The sequence below is a fragment of the Cibotium barometz genome, chromosome 4, assembly GCF_041138505.1.
Source record: "Cibotium barometz isolate CiBa-2024 chromosome 4, ASM4113850v1, whole genome shotgun sequence".
In the NCBI taxonomy this organism is placed as follows: domain Eukaryota; kingdom Viridiplantae; phylum Streptophyta; class Polypodiopsida; order Cyatheales; family Cibotiaceae; genus Cibotium; species Cibotium barometz.
In genome coordinates, this window is record NC_141049.1 from 20,005,717 (window position 1) to 20,024,523 (window position 18,807).

An 18,807-nucleotide genomic window follows, 5' to 3' on the forward strand; every position below is an offset into this window, starting at 1 on the left:
GTCCTTGAAGGTTTTTTTTTTCTGAATCTGTTAGACGTCAGTGGTCACCCCATGGAGACCAAGGCATCGGTCCCAAGGTGCTAAGACAACCCCAGGTCCTACCAAGCATTCCACATGGCTGTAGACACGTCATGTCTTGATTCTCTTATATATATTTTTTAGGTCATGATTTTCGTGAATTTTTTATTATTATTAATCTTAGCACCTAGCCCATACCTAAGAGGTAGCTACCACTAGGGATAACTAATATACTTCGAGAGCATAAGAACTTGGCATACTCCGTTGGTATATATCCTACACTGTCTTCAAATAGAAATACCTTCTACTAAGTCCTCTAAGAATCTAGAAATTACTCACCACATTTTAACAACTAATCTAAAACTTAAACCAGCCAACTGTGTGTGAACATGCAAACAATGTATCCAAAAGTTAAAAGCACATAAAGAACAAAAGATTATGATTTGAATACACTTGTTGTAGTGCTCGTTGATGTTGTGTGTTTGCATTGATTCATTGCTGATGCTGATTGCTTCTCTTTGCTTCTTGTAGGCATTGCATGTCTCCCCCCTTCCTAATTTGTGTGCACAGTAGGTGGACTATTAGGGCATGGTTGATGCTCTTGTTTAGCTGAGATCTCTGCAAAATGTTTATTAACAAACAAGAAAAGAAAAGAAAGGAATAAAATTTGTTATTGGTGCCAATCACCGAATATAGCCGAGGGAAAAAACCCAATGGGAGAAAAGTGCCCTCGCTTGTTGATCTTATTGTGGAGTCACTGAGCTTACCCTTGCGCTGGTGGTGGATCCGTGTCCACGTCTGCTGGAAAGATGGTATCAATTTCTTCAGGATGCAGGAATAACCCTTCACAAAAACCGGCCTCTGGAGAAGGTGGTAGAGGAAGGAGTGCTTCCTCGCTAAAATATGGCATTGGTTCTACGGGAAGGTTATTCTGACAATTTCGATTTTGGGACTGCGCAATATAGGTACTCATATTGATCCAAAATTGACATGATGAGGCTTGGGGAAGGAGGGCTTGCAAGATAGGTGGTTGCAAGTCATTTAAGCATGTATCCCTCCATTGTTGTGCTTGAACCTCCTTAAGTAATCTACGTTGATTTGGTCCTCTCTCTGGTATTCTCACATTAAGAAGATTATGGCGTTGGGGTGTAATTCCCACAATTTGTTTCATTAAGCCCGTGCCATATCGTCTAAAGTAAGAGCAGCATATCCAACAAATGTGTGAAGCTTCTCCTAATACGAGTCGTGCACACTCTTGACAATGTGGAAATGGGTGATGTTGTTGATAGAATAATGTGACAAAGTGATGCCCACAACAATTTTCACCTAAGGGATCATAGAAGTACCTAGAATGAGTTTGAAAAGGAGGAGCACTATAACCCCCGCGATGTTCAGGTCGAGTACTATCGGGGTCAATGCATGGTGGACATGTATCTCGCCAAATATCCATCAGGAGTTATCTGGACGTAGAACAATGAAATTTAGAACACTCATATCCATCATTACAATCCCAATAAAAAACAAGATTATCTCAAAAAGAACACAATCCTCTAAAGGCATAAGGAACCACATTATGCAAACACTGATCTACCAAAGAGCTTCAATTGTAGTGTTAATGCCTTATCTTTGGTTTTTGGGTATGTCCTCTTTAAGAGGTGGGAAGGTTAGCAATTGTCTTGGAATTTGAGCAAGATAAGAGGATTTAGGCATTGAAGTGCTTGAATCTATGCTCAAAGGAGACTCATGTGAAGTTGGACTTGTCTTAGGTACACAAGTTGATGGTGGAATTGTGTAACAAGGAGAAATTGGGACAACTGGTGATTCAATACATGTTTTAGGAAGATCAACACAAGTAGATTTGTAGGTGCTATCACAGCCACCTATCCTATCTTGTGTTGATTTCTTTTGCACCCACTCATATGGAAAACCAAGGGTGGCTTTTGGAATCTTATTGATACACTCTTTTACCCCTAGCAAACCATGGCATTTGGGAAGCCAAAGTGCTGTTGCATCCTCATAATAGCCTTGTGCTTTAAGAACATGCTTTGGGACCCAACGAGTAACAATCTAAGGTTTAGGCTTGGAAAAGATGTGCTTTTTAGGAGGCTTAGCAACTGGGCTAGATGGTACAAGTTTGTACGCATCTTTTGGTAGCCAAATTGATAACTCCTTCTTACCTGGCCTTCTTTGAGCAATGACTAAAGTAGTTGGAACATGCCAGCCATGGCCCTCACTTGAGTACTCATCAATTATCCACATCATGTGTGTTGAAGCTTCAAGAGCAGATTTTGAAAGAGGGTTGTGTAAGGTAGAAACACCACCCTTTTGACATGATAAAGCTCGTGGAGTAGCAGATCCCAAGATGCAATCAGAATCAATTTGCAACTTGTATTGTCTATTCTTCCAATCTAATGAGCAATTGGTAGCACTTAACCATGATCGACCGAGAACAGCCTGTACCACTGCCTTGGACTTACTTGCCACATAAAAGGGCACTGACATCTGGTGATCCTGAATGGACATCATAATGACACATTTTCCCTCTATAGGGTTATCTTCACCTGAGAAGCTTCGTAAGTCAACAGGAATGTGCACAAGTGTTGGTTGACCCAAGGCTATCCATGTGTCAAACGAGAGAACATTATAATCTGCACCAGAGTCAATTAAGGCAGAGACAAAGTAGGTAGTCTCATGAAGATGAAGGCACACTTGAATATTGAAAGGATTGACATATGGTTCATCAGTAGCCAACTATAGGGCCAACATAGAAGCCTTGCGACGCTCCTTGGCTTTTGCAACTCTAGCTTTAGCCTCTTCTTGAGCCTGACGTTTAAGTAGGTCAAGTGCTTCTTTCCGTGTTTGTGCAGCATGCATTTGTTGAAGCATGGCTTCAGTTAATGGTTCATTGTATTTCTTGAGACGACTTCCATTAATGAAGTTAGGCATTTGCTCACCTTCTAGTGTCTCTAAACGCACTGCACCACTTGGAGTAAGCTCATTAATCACAAACAGTCCTAGGCCACGTTTCTTGAGCTTTCGCTTATGCTTCTTAAGTGTGTACAAGAGCACTAGGTCCCCTTTTTTGAATCGGCCAGTTTTTACATTTCTATCATACCATTGCTTCTGTCTCCTCTTCTCGGCATACATCCCCATTACCGCCAATAAGCGGATAACCAGTCCAATCCAATTGTTTAGCAACTCGTAGAGTAGGTACAAGAAATTCAATGGGAAGAATTGCATCTAGCCCAAAAGCAAGCTCAAATGGGGTTGTGCCCACAGATGTTTTATAGGCTGTCCTATACGCCCAAAGAACTGAGTGCAACTTTTGCTCCCAATCAGTCCTATGTCCCTCAACAATCTTGGGGTGAGTGCTGTGCAGAGAATCTTGTTAGTACTCTCAGCTTGTCCATTGGTCTGGGGATGATAGGGTGCAGAACGCTTGTGAATTACCATAAATTCTTAAAGCAAAAACTCTATGACCTCATTCACAAAGTGCACACCTTGATCACTAACGATTTCAATAGGTAAGCCATAGCGTGTAAACATGTACTCATACAAGAACTTGGCTGTGGTTCTGGCATCATTTTTGACTGTAGCCTTTGCCTCTACCCATTTGGTCAAATAGTCAGTTGCGACTATAATATATTCTGCATGCGTGTAACGAGCTGGAGGTTTAATGGGACCGACAAAATCAATACCCCATTTTGCAAAAGCACGTGTACTTAACATAGGCCGCAATGGCATATTGTCTTTTGTGATGGGAGGTTTGGTCCTTTGACAATCGTCACAACGTTTTACATATTCTTCGGCATCCATTTGTAAAGTTGGCCACCAAAGCCCAGACCACCTAATCAACTTAGCTGTGGTATTGCCCGAAAAGTGTCCACCCCCAACACCTGCATGTGCATGAGTCAAGATTTTCAAATAGTCAGCTTCACATACACACATGCGTAAGCTGCCATCCTTGCCCCTCCTGTAGAGTTAGTTCTCTATCAGCAGATAGTTGGCCGCTTCAACTTCAATAGCATGCTTTCGATATCTAGGAATTTTTTGATCCGTATGACCATGCTGAAGATAGTCCACAATATACTTACTCCAACTTGGTGTAGTTGAAATTTGGAATAATGTGACATTATGAATTGGCTGTTGAATTTGACATGAAGCACAGTTACGAACAAATTTTTCAGCATCCGCATGCATGGTAGGCCACCATTACCCATCCTGAGATATACGTCGCACACAAGTAGTAGCTGATGCATGGATTCCACCGATACCCGCATGTGCCCATTCTAAGATCTCCTCATATTGGTTAGGGTTAGGTATAAGCCGCAACACTCCATCATTACCCTGACGATATAATCTCCCTGAGATCAACTTGAATGGTCGCCATAGGTCCACATTAGGACCCGCTAGTTGTATCTGCCCACTTGTCAAAATTTCTAAGATGGGTTCAGACCATTTAGGAGCTGTCTCTACAAGGAAAAGTGTTGAATCTAACATATCATCATCCACACCCACAGGAGCTTTGCCAGAGGTGATTCGACACAAATGATCTGCCCTAAGATGAGTTGTTCCTTTTCGGACTGCCACTTCAAAATCAAACTCAAGAAGGATGATAAACCACCTCACAATCCTTCCAGTTGCACAAGCCTTATTCACCAAATATAGCAATGCTTGATGGTCCACAAAAAATATGAATTTGTTTGCCAAAAGGTAATGGCGAAACTTTTTCACTGCATATATCATGGACAAACCTTCTCTTTCTGTTGTGGTATAATTCTTCTCAGCATTGTTCAACTGTCGACTAGCATATGAGATTGGGAAATCCTTATTATGTTCTCCCGATTGAGCCAAAATACATCCAATTGCAAAGTTTGAAGCATCAATATGGACATGAAAGATTTGGTTCCAATCTGGTGCCCATAAGATGGGTGCAGTTACTAATGCTTGCTTCAACTTTTCAAAGGATTCCTCACACTCATCAGTCCAATTAAACTTTACAAGAAGAGCATATAATGGTCTGGCTAGGACAGCGTACATGTAGATGAATCGACGATAATAGCCACAATGTCCCATGAATGTTTGTACCCCCTTAGGGTTGATAGGCCGAGGTAATGAGACAATGACATCAATTTTATCCATATCTGTTGAAATCCCATTGCGAGAAATAATATGGCCCAAGATTTTCCCTTGTCTTACCATGAATTTGCACTTGTCAGGATTCAAGCATATACGATAAAGTTGACACTTTTGAAACACAAGTCTGAGGTGTTCTATGTGATCATCATGCTCTTGTGAGTGAACACATAAATCATCCATGAAGATCTCAAGAAATTGCCTAAGGTACTCCTTGAATACATGACTCATTAACCGCTGAAAGGTTGCTGGTGCATTTGTTAGACCAAATGGCATAACACGATAGGCAAAGATGCCATCTTCAGTAGCAAAGGCTATCTTGTGTTGATCCTTTGGATCAATTGACACTTGATTGTAACCGAAGAATCCATCCAAGAAACTATATGTCTTTTTCCCTGCAACTCGTTCCAGAACATGATCCATGATTGGAAGTGGGTAATGATCACGTACAATAGCTGCATTTACCTTCTTGAGGTTTACACATACTCGAAGTTTTCCATTTTTCTTGGGCACCACTACAATAGGGGAGACCCATTCAGTGTGTTCAATCTCATAGATAAATTCTGCCTCTAAGAGCTTGTCTATTTCTTCCTTTATCTTTCGTGTAAGATTCTCATTGTAAGTATAAGGACGTTGCTTGGAAGGCTTTGCATCCTCTCGCAATGGAATTGTATGCTGACATATGCTTGGATCAACTCCTTTGAGGTCTTGATAACTCCAAGCAAAAACATCGCGATACTCCTTTATTGTTTGAATTAATAACTTCTCCTCATCTAAGGACAAGTCTGTGGCAATCCACACATAGCGAGGCTCTTCTCCTGGCTTAGCGATATCAATCTTTTTTGCATCTTCTGGACCATCATATGAAACCTTTGGCACGCTTGGTTTTTATCGCTGAAGAACAATCTTCCGATCTTGAAGAGTGTACTGTGTGAAGTTGGGGGGAACATTGAGACCCTGTTCTTGTCCACTTGAGTCATCACTCATTGAAGACCATGTGGTTTTGAGCTCTCCTTTGCCATCTTGCATCGGATTTTTTTGTTCAACCGTTATCTTTGCACTTCCGACATTCTCTTTTGAATCGGTTTTAGACTTGAGTTTTGGTTTTTGTTTCTTCATTTTTTTACGATTTTTGCTAACAGTTTTTAGCTTTTCTCCTGCTTGGAATCCATCTGATCGTTTTACTTGGTCTTTGATACTATCTTGTGCTTGGACATAGTATAGATATCCATTCTTTCCTGAGAAGTGAGGTGGTGGTCGAGAGTATTCATTCTTAACCTCCTCCTTTTCTTTTTGCAGTCTCTCACGTCGTTCCCTCTCATCTTGTTTACGGATTCTCTTATGGCTCTTACAGCATTTATGTTTAGGTCGGCTTCGAGGAATCTCTACTTGAACCTCCCTTCCTCCTCCTCTCAAGAGTAGGCGTGCCTTTCCTAACTCTTCCTCAGGGATTATCACATCATTATCAAAATCAGAGTCCCATCCATCTTCCTTATCAGCATCATTAGCCGATTCGAGTGTTAAATCCTCCACTGAGACTTCCTCTACATGCAGTGCTGTTGTGGATGCATTCCTATAGTACAAATCATCTAGAAGGTCACGTGGTTATACCATTCGTATAGGAATAATGTCATATCCATCTGAGTCACAAAATTGAATTGGCTTAAGTAAAGCACATGTCGATAATGTTGCAAGGACATGACTCCATTCTAGTGGATCAATTAAGTGCTCAGGGAAGGGTTGTGGAATGTATGCCTCATCTGATACACTTCGATTACCCTTAAGTCTCTCAGTGTTGAAATCCCTACATGAGGCTCCACACATCCACAGATCTTCTCGCCCATCTGACAATGTAACTCTTGAGCCCTCAGATGAAGCAGAATCAAACTCATCTATTGGAGACCTTGTTACATCACGATATGAGTGATTCTTTAGGTTGACCCTTGTGATGACAAAATCATGTCGGAGGTACAAATAATTGTATCCCCAATCTTGAATCGTTTGAAATTGTCGCATGAATGGTCTACCCAATATCACTTCATAGTTTGGATGTTTTCCAAAATCCACTACTGCAAAGGTGTGCTCATATTCAATCCCACGTGTGGTGACCAATATGTTCTCAAGCAGCCCAAGGGGATGTTCTAAGCTTCCATCTGCTAGCTGGCAAGCGCATCCTGGTACTCCTAATAGCTGGTTTGCCCCACTTTTCCCAAATGGACCTTGTCACAATGCCCACTCCTGCACCACTATCAAGTATTGCAGTTGAAGCTACTTTTCGCACTTCTAATGGGAGGGTAGCATTTCCTTGATCGTCCTCATAAAATTTTCCTACTTTATTGATAGGAACAGGCATAACATGCTTTGTCTCAGGGTGTATAGTACAATGATTGGTGACCCTTTTGTAGCAATACCTGCTCTGACAAACATGTGGCAATATCATTCCACAACTCAGGTCGAAGCTTTATCAAATCAAGCAAAGGTAAGGTACAAGCCACTGGTGCTGACAAAATAGCTTGCACGATACCCATATCCATCTCCTTGGTCAACCTTTTATGCATGGAGGGTATCCTCAAGGTTTGAGAACAGTTCTCATATTCTCCCAAATATGATGGTAAGGTTTTCATTGTATGCTTACTTCTAGGAGAAACAATTGTTTGAACTTCCTCCTGGATGCTTGGGCGTCTAGAGTTGTTTTCTGTGCCCCTGGTAAAATCCACCTCAGAGAATGGAGGTGAACTAATAGAGGACATATTCTCATTAACTTTCTCATGAACTGCTGCCCACATCTCATTTGCCATGTCCTCGTTAGCATCAATAACTTCATCATTGCATGGGAAGACAAGGCTAGGTGGTGGCAGAATACCTCCTTTCAATTGGGTGTCAATTGGTGCAGACCTCTCGCTGGCTGTGAGCTTGTGAAATGAGCTCACTTTTCATTTTCCGACCTGATGACACTTCTAGTATGGTTTCTAATGTTGGCTTAAGAGAGGTTGGGCCCCGAGGAATAGGTGGAGGTGGTCCCTCAAGTATTGACTGAGCTTCCCTAATGAGTTGCTGATGTACAGCTAGATTGATCTTCTCCTCACGAGGGTTTGGGTATTCTTGAAGCTTCTTGGGTAGCTCAGATAAAGCTGCAATGCGACTTCTATGAGCATCAATGATGGCATCTAGAGTCTCATTCACCTTATCCACAAAAACAGAACCCCCAGAACTATCCTCGGTTGTACTAGCCTCATCTTGTTTAGCACTAGGCCCAGGTTGAGGTTGATGCTCCTCATGCACTTTTTGGGATGTAAAAGTTTGATCCCTCATGTTTTGTTTAGAGGCTTCTTGAGAACTAGTGGATGCACTTTTAGTTCGCTTGTTTCGGTTCTTTTTCCTCCTAGGGGTCCTTTTTCTATTGGAATGTAGGGTCTTGTCCACTAGATTTGCCTTTGCATCCCTAGTTCGAGGTGTCTCATCAGTCTGCATTTCGGCATTTCGTGTCTGTGATCTAGTCATGACTCTTAGTGGCACGACATCCTCATTCTCAGATGAAGGTGGTGATGGAACTGCCCCTACAAGGTTGAGTGAGACCTTTGGTTGAGAGGTACCTTCCTCATGTGGTTTCAGCAAACATCCTTTGGGAAGTGTTCTACACAACACCCTAGACAATATCTTTCAATTGGTGGAAACTGTGGGACTGTTGTATTGGATCGAGCTGCTTGCCTTGAGCGATGTGGACAATCACGAGCCCAATGGGGTTCTCCGCACTCATAACAGGGGCCCATTGGTTTGGCTTCTACTTTCCTTTGCTGCCATTGACCTGAGGGACCTGGAGTCCTAGGTTGGTAGCCGCCTAGCAACATCAAAGAATTTTGTTCCCCTGGCAGTGCTTGGCTTGGGTATGCGGGACTTTCAAAGAGATTTTCCTTGGATGAATATGATGCATATTCCTCCTCCACATAGCCTGGGTTTACCAAGTCTCTACACATATTTGAATTGTCATAGTCAACAACCCTCACAGGAGCAGTCCCAGGAGCAGGAGGTTGAGCACTAAGAACAGGTCGTGCTTGCTCTTGTGCCATCGGTGGCTTACGTTCAAAATTAGTATACTGTTGATACATTTGTGGAGCCACTCCACCCCTTTGCTGCTCACGCTCCTATCTCATTCTTGCAATGCGAGTACATTCCTGTGTGGTGTGGGTAAAGTTCCAAGTACAGGCTTGGCACCACTTCTTTGTGGGTTGGTTTGTGACTAGAGGAGAAAAGGTATTACATTCTTCGGTTTTATGGTTACCGCCACATGCTCCACAAAGATGAGGACCTGAAATTTGTATGCTTCTTTGCATAGAGATGTGTATGCAGTGTTGAATTTTTGAGTCCTTTTAAGAAGAGAGAAATTAATCGACTCTGGGCGGGCTTCTCATCTTCGGGGCAACGATTAATGTACTGTATCCAAAAATGGGATCTCCATTGATAACAGTAAGGTGAAGCTCATCCTACTGCTACCACCACCCACCAACTACAAGGGAGTACGACAGTTCATGGGACACGTTGTCTATTATGAGAGGTTTATCGTGTTTTATGATGGTATTTTGAGACCATTATATAAGCTTTTTATTGTATTTGAATAGACCGAAGAGTGTGCAAGGCATACAATGAATTAAAGAGGGCATTAGCTAGTGCACCCATCTTGAGAGACCACCAAATTGGGACCTTGTGTTTCATGTGTATATCGATGCATCAAATTTTGTAATTGGGTCTGTTTGAGAACAACCAGGGGAGCATAAATTGGATCACCCATTGTGCTTCACAAGTCGATAGCTCAATGAATTATACCACAAGTGAAAGGGAAAAACTAGCCATGGTGAATGTAGTGAAAAAGTACAGACACTACTTGTTAGCTAATACGTTCATCTTCTTTGTGGATCATCAAGCCTTTTTGTATTTGGTCAACAAGCCTTACATGGCATGCCAAATTACTTATTGCTGGTTGTTACTATTGATGGAGTTCAACTTTACAATCACAGTGAGAAAGGGATCACAACATGTACTGCTAGACCACGTCGTGGGGGATACCTAACGTTGAAGCTGTCCCACTCGTGTTGATGATGAATTACTGGATGTTTCTCTATTTAAATTAGGTCTGGTACCAGAATGGAGTTAAGAAATATCCAAGTATCTTGCTTACGGATTTCCATAGGACAAGCCATTAAACAAGGATAGGATGCGACAACTTATTAAGTTAGCCGTACCTTATCAATTTATCATTGTTCAATTGTATAAGTTAGGCAAAGATCACATTGTAAGACAGTGTGTCATGGAGGAGGAATTTCGTTGGACCTATAATCCCAACCGCATGGCAAACGCAAGCTTGGTATATAATTGTGGCTACAAACTATTTCACAAAATGGGCAGAGGCAAAAGCTACATGAAAGGCAGATGCTTGTACAACCACTAAATTTTTATACTAGCACATCATATCCATATTTGAGTGTCCCCATAGAGTTGGTTAGTGATAAGGGCTCCCATTTTATCAACGAGGTCCTTGAGCACGTGTTGATAGGATTTATGGTAATACAGCGTAAGTCTTCACCCTACCTACTACCCTCAAGCTAATCGGCAGTCGGAAAGTACGAATAAAGTTCTTTGTGGTATCCTAGCCAAGATTGTGAAAGCTAGCCGAAATGATTAGAAACATAAGCTAACAGTTGCAATGTGGGCCTATAGGACCTCCTATAAGATACACACGAGAAAAATTCCTTTTCGGCTTACCTAGGGAATTGAGGTAGTGATGCCTATAGAATATTTGGTGCCCAACTTGAGGAAACTATTAAAGAATGCCTAAGAGAGAATGCTCTAGAAAAAAGATTGGTTCAATTAGAAAATCCCAATAAGATTATAGTAATCGCTCTACATGGCATGATCGCAGACACAAATGGTGGGTTGACCACAATTTGAAATCTAAGAGCTTCAAGAATGTGACCTAGTACTTATGTACATGGCTGGTTCTTCCAAATGAAAAAAAATGAAATATCGAGGGTTAGGGCCATTCAGAGTTGTGAAACTAACCCCTTAGGGTGCAACCCGCATTGAGATCATTGACGGCATGGAGATGCAAGGCTGCATATATGGTAGTAAACTTAAGAAATACTTTGGGTCTTTAACCCAAGACATGTTGGAACAAGTAGACAAAAAGGAACAAGAAAAACTGAGACAAGAAAGGCTAAAGAAAGAAGCACAAGATGAGGCTAGGGCCAGGGCAGTCCAACAAGCCAAGGCAAAACATAGTGGACTAACACTCCACATAAACATGGCTACTCTCACCCTAATCAAGGAAGAGAACCTTAAGATAGAGCCTGCGCAGCTGAAAGTAGGACTCTATGTGGGAGGGACCACTCCTCGTGATGATTGACTTGGGGGAAAGTCACAACTCGCTCTTGTATGAGACCTGGGTGAAGCTAAACAAACCAGGGTTGGAACCCACATCAACCAGAGTTAAGAGTGTACATGTAGGAACCATAGGAGCTTTCTGTTTTTCAAACCTTTTTGTTTTCGTCTTCTTTATTGGAGCTCTCCATCGCTTTGTGCCTGCTTGTTTCTTGTTTGCCCACCTTCTCTCCACCAGCCCCACAATCCTCAAGTAGGACTCATGGTCCTCTTTTATTTTTTGTTTGTTTTGGTTTATCTTCTATTACTTGTTACTTGTTTCATAAAAAAGTACAACCAGTGAGTGTTCTCTTTTTAAGTTTACAATGTTTGCCTCATGCTATCTATCTCGTAGCCATATCAAACCCTCACTCTAATGTCTATTTTCATTTTGCACTCTCCTACACCAAACATAACACGCCCTGAATAACGTGCAAAATCACAGAATCCATTTCACGTGACTGCAAAATCATGGCCTCAAGACTATGTGCAAACTAACAATTACCCATTCCCCTCAAACATTCGAGTTACCAATGCCAAAATTGGATAATCTGCTTTTGTCAGCTTGACATCTGCTTTTAGAGGTTTATTGGGTTGTTTAGGAGGAGCTGGTTAAGAAAGTGGAGACTGCCTTAACATGTGGCCCTCATGACCAATCTCTCCTATTCAAATAACTACTTTTTTTTTGTAATACGAGATTTTTATTTGTACCAAGCAGTGTCCTTACGGATGAGAGTTGGAAATAAGACTCGGATCACGAGCCCGTACCCGAAACACACACACACTTCACCAATTGCTCTAACCCCACTGCTGGTATTCAAATAACTGCTCTTAAAAAATGTCACCCAACTTCCCGATAAAAGGGCTGAATGAAACTGTTTGCGTTTCACGCCTAAACCCTAATGGGTAACTGTGATACACACAGCTGCCGATACTTCCCAACTCAGCCACGCATGCAATAACTGCAGAGCGAAATCCTGACGCTGCCGCTGCCATTCTCACAGAGATCGAGCCGGAGAAACCCCACCAGTGCAACGTACTGTGTAGCAGGCCAAAACCTTCACCTAGATCAAGATTAAAAGCAAGTCAGCTCATCCACGGTTTGCAGAGAAGGCGAAACCCTAGCCACCTTGGGGAAGAAGAACGAAGAAGAAGAAGGAAGAAGAACGAACCCTAGCGGCTCTGTTCTTCAGTGAAGTTCTTCTTTAAAAGAAGCAGGAAGTCGGACTTGCCACAAGGAGGGATCTGGTCGTCCGCGGAGCTTCGCTTCAGGTATGGGCTTCTCTATTTCTCGTCTGTAATATCCCAGTACATCTCCTTAAGTTTTCTCATGTCTGGTCGCGATCGTAGCTCGGCAGAAAAGGGGCAAGTCTCTGGAGCTTTTTGGCCATGGAGTCACCTGCCCCAGACTCTGTTGCCGTGGACGTACCTGCTGTGAACACGGATGCGCTACCTTCTTCTAGCGGGCAGAAAACAAAGGATGTTGAGCCTCCTTTATCTGTGGTGAATGGCTGGCATACCTACGGATTCATGAAGAATGGCAAGCCCAGGCCTTCTGCAGTCCGGGACTTCCCAGATGCCCTCCTTGCCCTAGCGAAGGGTAAGCAGAAAATTCGTGATTTTCCAGATATCACTGTAGCCAGGGAGAAGAAGCAAGTCCCCCTTATCATTGCCAAAGACAAGAAAGAGAAGAAGCAAGTTAGGGATTTTCCAGATGCCTCTGCCATAGCCAAGGAGGAGGCACAGGAAGTTGAACAAGAGAAAGTCAAGAATACGAAGCCAAAAGGAGAGACTGAGCAGGTGGTAGTTGAGAAGACCAAGAAAACACAGCCGGTGAAAAGAAAGTTGGGGATTAGGGATCTTCCTGAGGTGGTAAAGCAGTTAAAATCAAATCCTGCACCCAACAAACAAGGGGTTGCACGGGATAATCTCACTCAGAACCTGGATTCCAAGCGAGAGGATCCTGAATTTTCACCTTCTGCACGTCAAGATGAAAAACCAGAACCAATAGCTGATTTGGACTCTGGAGTGAAGGAGAGTGCGGGCTTAGAGAATGTAAAGGTTAATGGTAGTGGAAAGAAGAAGAGGCCACTTGAGGATACAGTAGCTGCCGACAAAGTCTCCAAGCCCAAGCCTTCTAGTGCAGCACAACTTTCAGGAAAGCGCAGGGAAGCAGACTCCAACACTAAAGTTCAAACTCAAGAAAGGGCTGTAACACCCAAGGCTACAAAAGTGAATAGGAAGCCTTCTACTCCTTCAGAGTCAGGGAAGAAGGCCAGGCGATCAGCTGGGAAGATAGTGAAGCCAGCTCCAGCTATTGTAGATGTAGGCAATGCGAAAAAAGCCATGGTGGAGTCTTTGAGACTTTTTGATGCAGTTCGCAGAAAGTTTGTGCAGGATGAAGAGAAAAATGGAAAGCAAGGGAGAGGAAGCAGGGCTGATCTTCAAACAGCATCCTTGATCAAAGATCATGGACTTAGTCGTGGCGAGAAGATCCAGGGCCCCATTCCAGGTGTGGATGTGGGGGATATATTTCTTTTCAGGACAGAAATTTCATTTGCACGGGTGCATGGCCCTATTCAAGGGGGAATTGAGTACCTAACTACCAAAGATTCTGAATGGAATACCCCTGTTGCCATAGGCATCATCTCCAATGTTGGCCAAGATGGTGAAGATGGTGGAGAAGAGCTAATATATACTGGTCAAGGAGGAAGAAGTGCAGACAATAAGCAAATTGGTGATCAGAAGCTAGAAAGGGGCAACTTGGCAATGGATGGAAGTAAAAGATTCAATGTCCCAGTGAGACTGATTCGAGGCATTAAAGATGTAAACAGTCCATCTGGGAAAATTTACATTTATGATGGCCTTTACAGAGTCGAGGACAGCTACACTACAAAAGGGTCAGGTGGCTTTGATGAGTTTAAATTCAGGCTTCAACGCATGCCAGAGCAACCAGAGCTTGGGTCAAATTATCTCAAGCTAGCCAATGATTTGAAAAATCAGTCACCCTCATCTCGCAAGGATGTTGTTCTCACAGACATCTCTAAAGGAAAGGAGAGCCAAACCATTTGCGTTGAAAATACAGTAGATGATGACAAAGGTCCAGCTGCCTTTGAGTACTCAACTAAAGTGAAATACCCTGATGGCATTGATAAACTAGAGTCTCCCGCTGGATGTAATTGTAAAGGTGCTTGTACCCCCTCTAATAAGTGCAGTTGCTTCTCAAGAAATGGGAATGAGCTTCCATATCTAAATGGTGGATTTCTTGTAAGAGAAAAGGATTACATATTTGAATGTGGGAGCCAATGCTCGTGTTCTTCAAGTTGCCGAAACAGGGTGACTCAAAAGGGGCTGAAGTTTCGACTTGATGTGTTTAAGACAGCTGACCGGGGATGGGGTGTGCGCTCTTTGGAAATGATAGCAGCAGGCAGCTTTGTTTGTGAGTATACTGGGAAGCTGGTTGCAGACGACGAAACTATCAATGCAGTGAGAAACAAAGAACATGCTTTAGATGCAAGGAGGCTTCCTCGTAAGACACCTCGGTGGGGTGATGTGCCCAGTTTCTTTCCAGACAGGCCCCCTTCAGATGTTATGCCAGAACACGGTAACCCTGAGTTGATTATTGATGCTAGTCATACTGGCAATGTGGCTCGCTTCATCAACCATAGCTGCTCACCCAACCTTCTGGTTCAGAAGGTTTTGTCTGAGCACCAGGATGTAAGATTTCCTCAGTTCAAGCTCTTTGCGATGGACAATATTCCTCCCCTGAGAGAACTAACATTTGACTATGGCTATCCAGCAGATGAAGAGCTGGTTCCAGAAGAAGCGAGTATAATGTGTTTATGTGGAAGCTCAGATTGCAGGGGGAAGCTGTATTATTTATGAGTGTTGCTTGAACATAACTTACAGCCATAGTCTAAAAAGCCATACTTTGTTTTAACTTTCTGTATGGGTCTGTCTGACTTTTTCTCCGGCCTTTTTTTTGATGGACTGCTCTGTATATGTAGGCCATCTGATGTCCAAGTTAATATGTTTTATTCTATCTTCTGCATAGAAAATCGATTCAGAAAATTGTCTTCAAGTTCCATTTTGTGGCTATGAGAACCCTAGCTTGGAATATCTTTTGGAGCCCTGAATGATTGTGTGCGCGCGCGCATGTGCATGCAGACGTGTGTGTGTGCACACTGGCATACTGGTTTACCCATTCAAGAGATTTCACGTTCAAGTTTTGTCCCCTGCCATCCCTGCTTGGGTCATGTGTGGACCATTTGTTGGCTATGATGGTAAGACATGTGTGCACGTGTGTGTGTGTGAGAGAGAGAGAGAGAGAGAGAGAGAGAGAGACAGAGAGAGAGAGAGAGAGAGGGGATGTTGTTATGTGAGGGCCCATAACGACTCATGAGATCAATGATGATATAAATGTATGAGTAATGTGTTGTGAGATGCATAGGGCATCTTCTAAATCCTATGCAAAACGGGGTTATTTAATGTCCTGCCCAGTAAGATGGTGATGGGCACCAAAGGTACTGTATGTCAAAGCTTGATAGGATTACATAGGAATCTTAAGATGACGTCTTGTGCCTCTGTCCTGAAGGGGGGATGTCTGTGTGTGACAGTTGCCTGGGGGAAAAAAGTATTTTCCCGAAAAGTGGAAAATCTTTATCTAAAAATTGTGAAATTATTTATAAAGGAAAATCTTGAAATCTGCAGTTTTTTGTTCTATAACTTCTCAAAATCTAGAGGTATTTATACCTTCAAGTTTTAAATTTAGAAGTATTTTTTAAAATATGCAGGTGCAAACTAAACTAAACTCCGGTTTTTTTCGAACACGGCTGGGAGGTGATCTTTTGTGTTGAGCCTAAGGCATGTGCTGCATTCACCATGCCATCTGAGGTGTCTAGTTGCATTGACCTGCCTAGAGATCAGTCACAATGAACTGCCTAGAGATCAGTCACCTTGGTTAAGGGCTCTCTGCGCCCTTTGATCCACTTCATTGCAGGCCTAGCTCACCGTTGTCTTTGTCTCATACAAGAAGAATGTCAAGCAAAAAGAGTGCCACACCATTGTCTTCTCAAAATCTAGAGGTATTTATACCTTCAAGTTTTAAATTTAGAAGTATTTTTTAAAATATGCAGGTGCAAACTAAACTAAACTCCGGTTTTTTTCGAACACGGCTGGGAGGTGATCTTTTGTGTTGAGCCTAAGGCATGTGCTGCATTCACCATGCCATCCGAGGTGTCTAGTTGCATTGACCTGCCTAGAGATCAGTCACAATGAACTGCCTAGAGATCAGTCACCTTGGTTAAGGGCTCTCTGCGCCCTTTGATCCACTTCATTGCAGGCCTAGCTCACCGTTGTGTTTGTCTCATACAAGAAGAATGTCAAGCAAAAAGAGTGCCACACCCCACAGGTAATGACGATGCCTTCGAATCTCACACTATCCTATAGGGATTGATGAATGGAGTGTTCAGTCTCAACCTCATGCATATCACATACTTTGCACATTCATAGCCCTCAATTCTCATATATGAATGGCATGTCTTCACCTGCCTCAGTATGGAGTGTGATAACACTAGAAGCCAGCCCATGAAGAACTTAGGTGCATGCGACATATGAATTCCTAGGTAACATGGCATGGCATTAGTAAAAACCCATTTACCATTAATGTGTGAATCTCCCTCTTAATATGCGCTCATTCTAATTGGAAGTGTCTCTGGCTATATTCGTGTCCTATGGATGTACATTTTTACCAAATGCCATCTTTGATGACTCAATACAAATCTTCAGCATGGGGTTGTCATGGTGGCAAAGCACCTATAGAGAGATCATGTGGTGTCCACCTCGTCGATCTCACATACTGTCATGTGCACAGTGTGTATCTACCGTGTGCTACACGCACGCAAGACTAGCTTCGAGGTTTGGGGAAGCTTGGAGCTAGGCAAGCTGATTGACGAGCTGAGTTAGGGAAAGACTAACGGGCGGGCACCCAAGTATGGACGGGTGGGCGTCCAAGTGTGGATGCCCGATGACCGGCCAAGACCCTATAAAAGGGTGGTCAAGGTTAGTTATTGAGATATAGAGTCTCGTGAGTTTGTGAGAGCTCTATGGTCTTGGAGCCTAGATCTAGTGCAGACGTGCACCTGCTTTACACAGCTAAGGCCGGCAGCAATCTCGAGGCCTGCGAGGGTAGCTTCGTGGGGGTACGGGACGTCGTGAGGAGGAGATTGGTCGGTACGTCAACCTAGTTAGCTCAGCTCGTGGCTCGGTGGGGACAGCCAAGATTGTGGACTTGCCCACGGGCTGTCATTGTTGGGAGGTGAGTCAGGCCTGCACCCCTTTGTTGTTTGTTTGTTTGTTTGCAGGTTTGGAGTCTCGTACCAGGAACGATCACGAGGAGATCCTTGGGGATTTGACAGTGGTATCAGAGCATACCTCGTGATCGAGCAAGTCGGTAGGTAGAGAAGATGAGGTCGAAGAAAGGTGTGTGTTAAAAAAGCTTGCTATTTTTTCTGTGCATACTGTTGTTTTTAGAATAGTATGTGTTTTTTTTCATCAAAGAAACCCATGTTGATAGGGATGGTAGTCTAAGTAGGGTCGGTTTGCTTTGCAAAGAAGAGGCATGATGTTTGTGCAGTCGCACGAATTGCAGAGAGAAAACAGAAACAAAAAGCATGTTCGTTGCTTTTGGTTGAACGCGAACGAGATAGAGGGAGAGAGAGAGCGTGTGAGGTGAACGATGCAGTGCTGGTCGTGAAGAGCTGCTGGTCGTGACGTGTTGCACGTGGGCAGACGTTGGGCAGGCGTTGGACAGCCGTGCCTATGCAGGCGGCCAGGCCTATGTAGGCGGCCCTGCTGGCGGGCGCATAGGCCTGTGTAGCCAGGCCTACGTAGGCGGCCACGCCTATGCAGGCGGCTAGCGCCTAGGCCTACGTAGCCAGGCCTACGCAGCCTAGCACAGGCACCCAGGCCAGGCCATGCGAGGCAGGCGCCCAGGCCCATGCCGCCTTGTGGCCAGGCCTACACGAGGCTGGCGCAGGCAGCACCGACAGTTCAGGCAGCACTGGTAGCAGAGTATGGTGGCGTTTGCAGGCAGCCGGCAGTGCTATTTCTGATGGGACAGAAAAAAAAAAGCAAAATATCAAAAGCATGCGCCCAGCTTGATTCGGCGTTTTGTTTTTTTGGTTTTTTATTAAACTTTTTTTTTTACAATAGTTTAAGGTTCCCTAAGGTTCAATGTGTTTT

General features: G+C 43.4%; 1 protein-coding gene across 2 annotated transcripts; it reads left to right on the forward strand.

Annotated features, from left to right (window-relative positions):
* Window positions 1–12,371: 12,371 nt before the first annotated feature.
* LOC147639011 (histone-lysine N-methyltransferase, H3 lysine-9 specific SUVH1-like) lies at window positions 12,372–15,646 on the forward strand. Of its 2 annotated transcripts, none has more exons than XM_086786582.1 (2): window positions 12,372–12,837; window positions 12,916–15,646. In XM_086786582.1, the coding sequence occupies exon 2, from the start codon at window positions 12,955–12,957 to the stop codon at window positions 15,448–15,450; it is 2,496 nt and encodes an 831-aa protein (XP_086642708.1). In that variant the 5' UTR covers window positions 12,372–12,837; window positions 12,916–12,954; the 3' UTR covers window positions 15,451–15,646. The 2 variants fall into 2 exon arrangements, with proteins under 2 accessions (XP_086642708.1, XP_086642710.1); XM_086786584.1 differs by having other exon boundaries at window positions 12,428–12,837; window positions 12,924–15,646.
* Window positions 15,647–18,807: the final 3,161 nt, after the last annotated feature.

Coding starts and splice junctions, on each gene's coding strand:
- LOC147639011 (XM_086786582.1), top strand. CDS start 12,955: ATGGAGTCACCTGCCCCAGACTCTGTTGCCGTGGACGTACCTGCTGTG.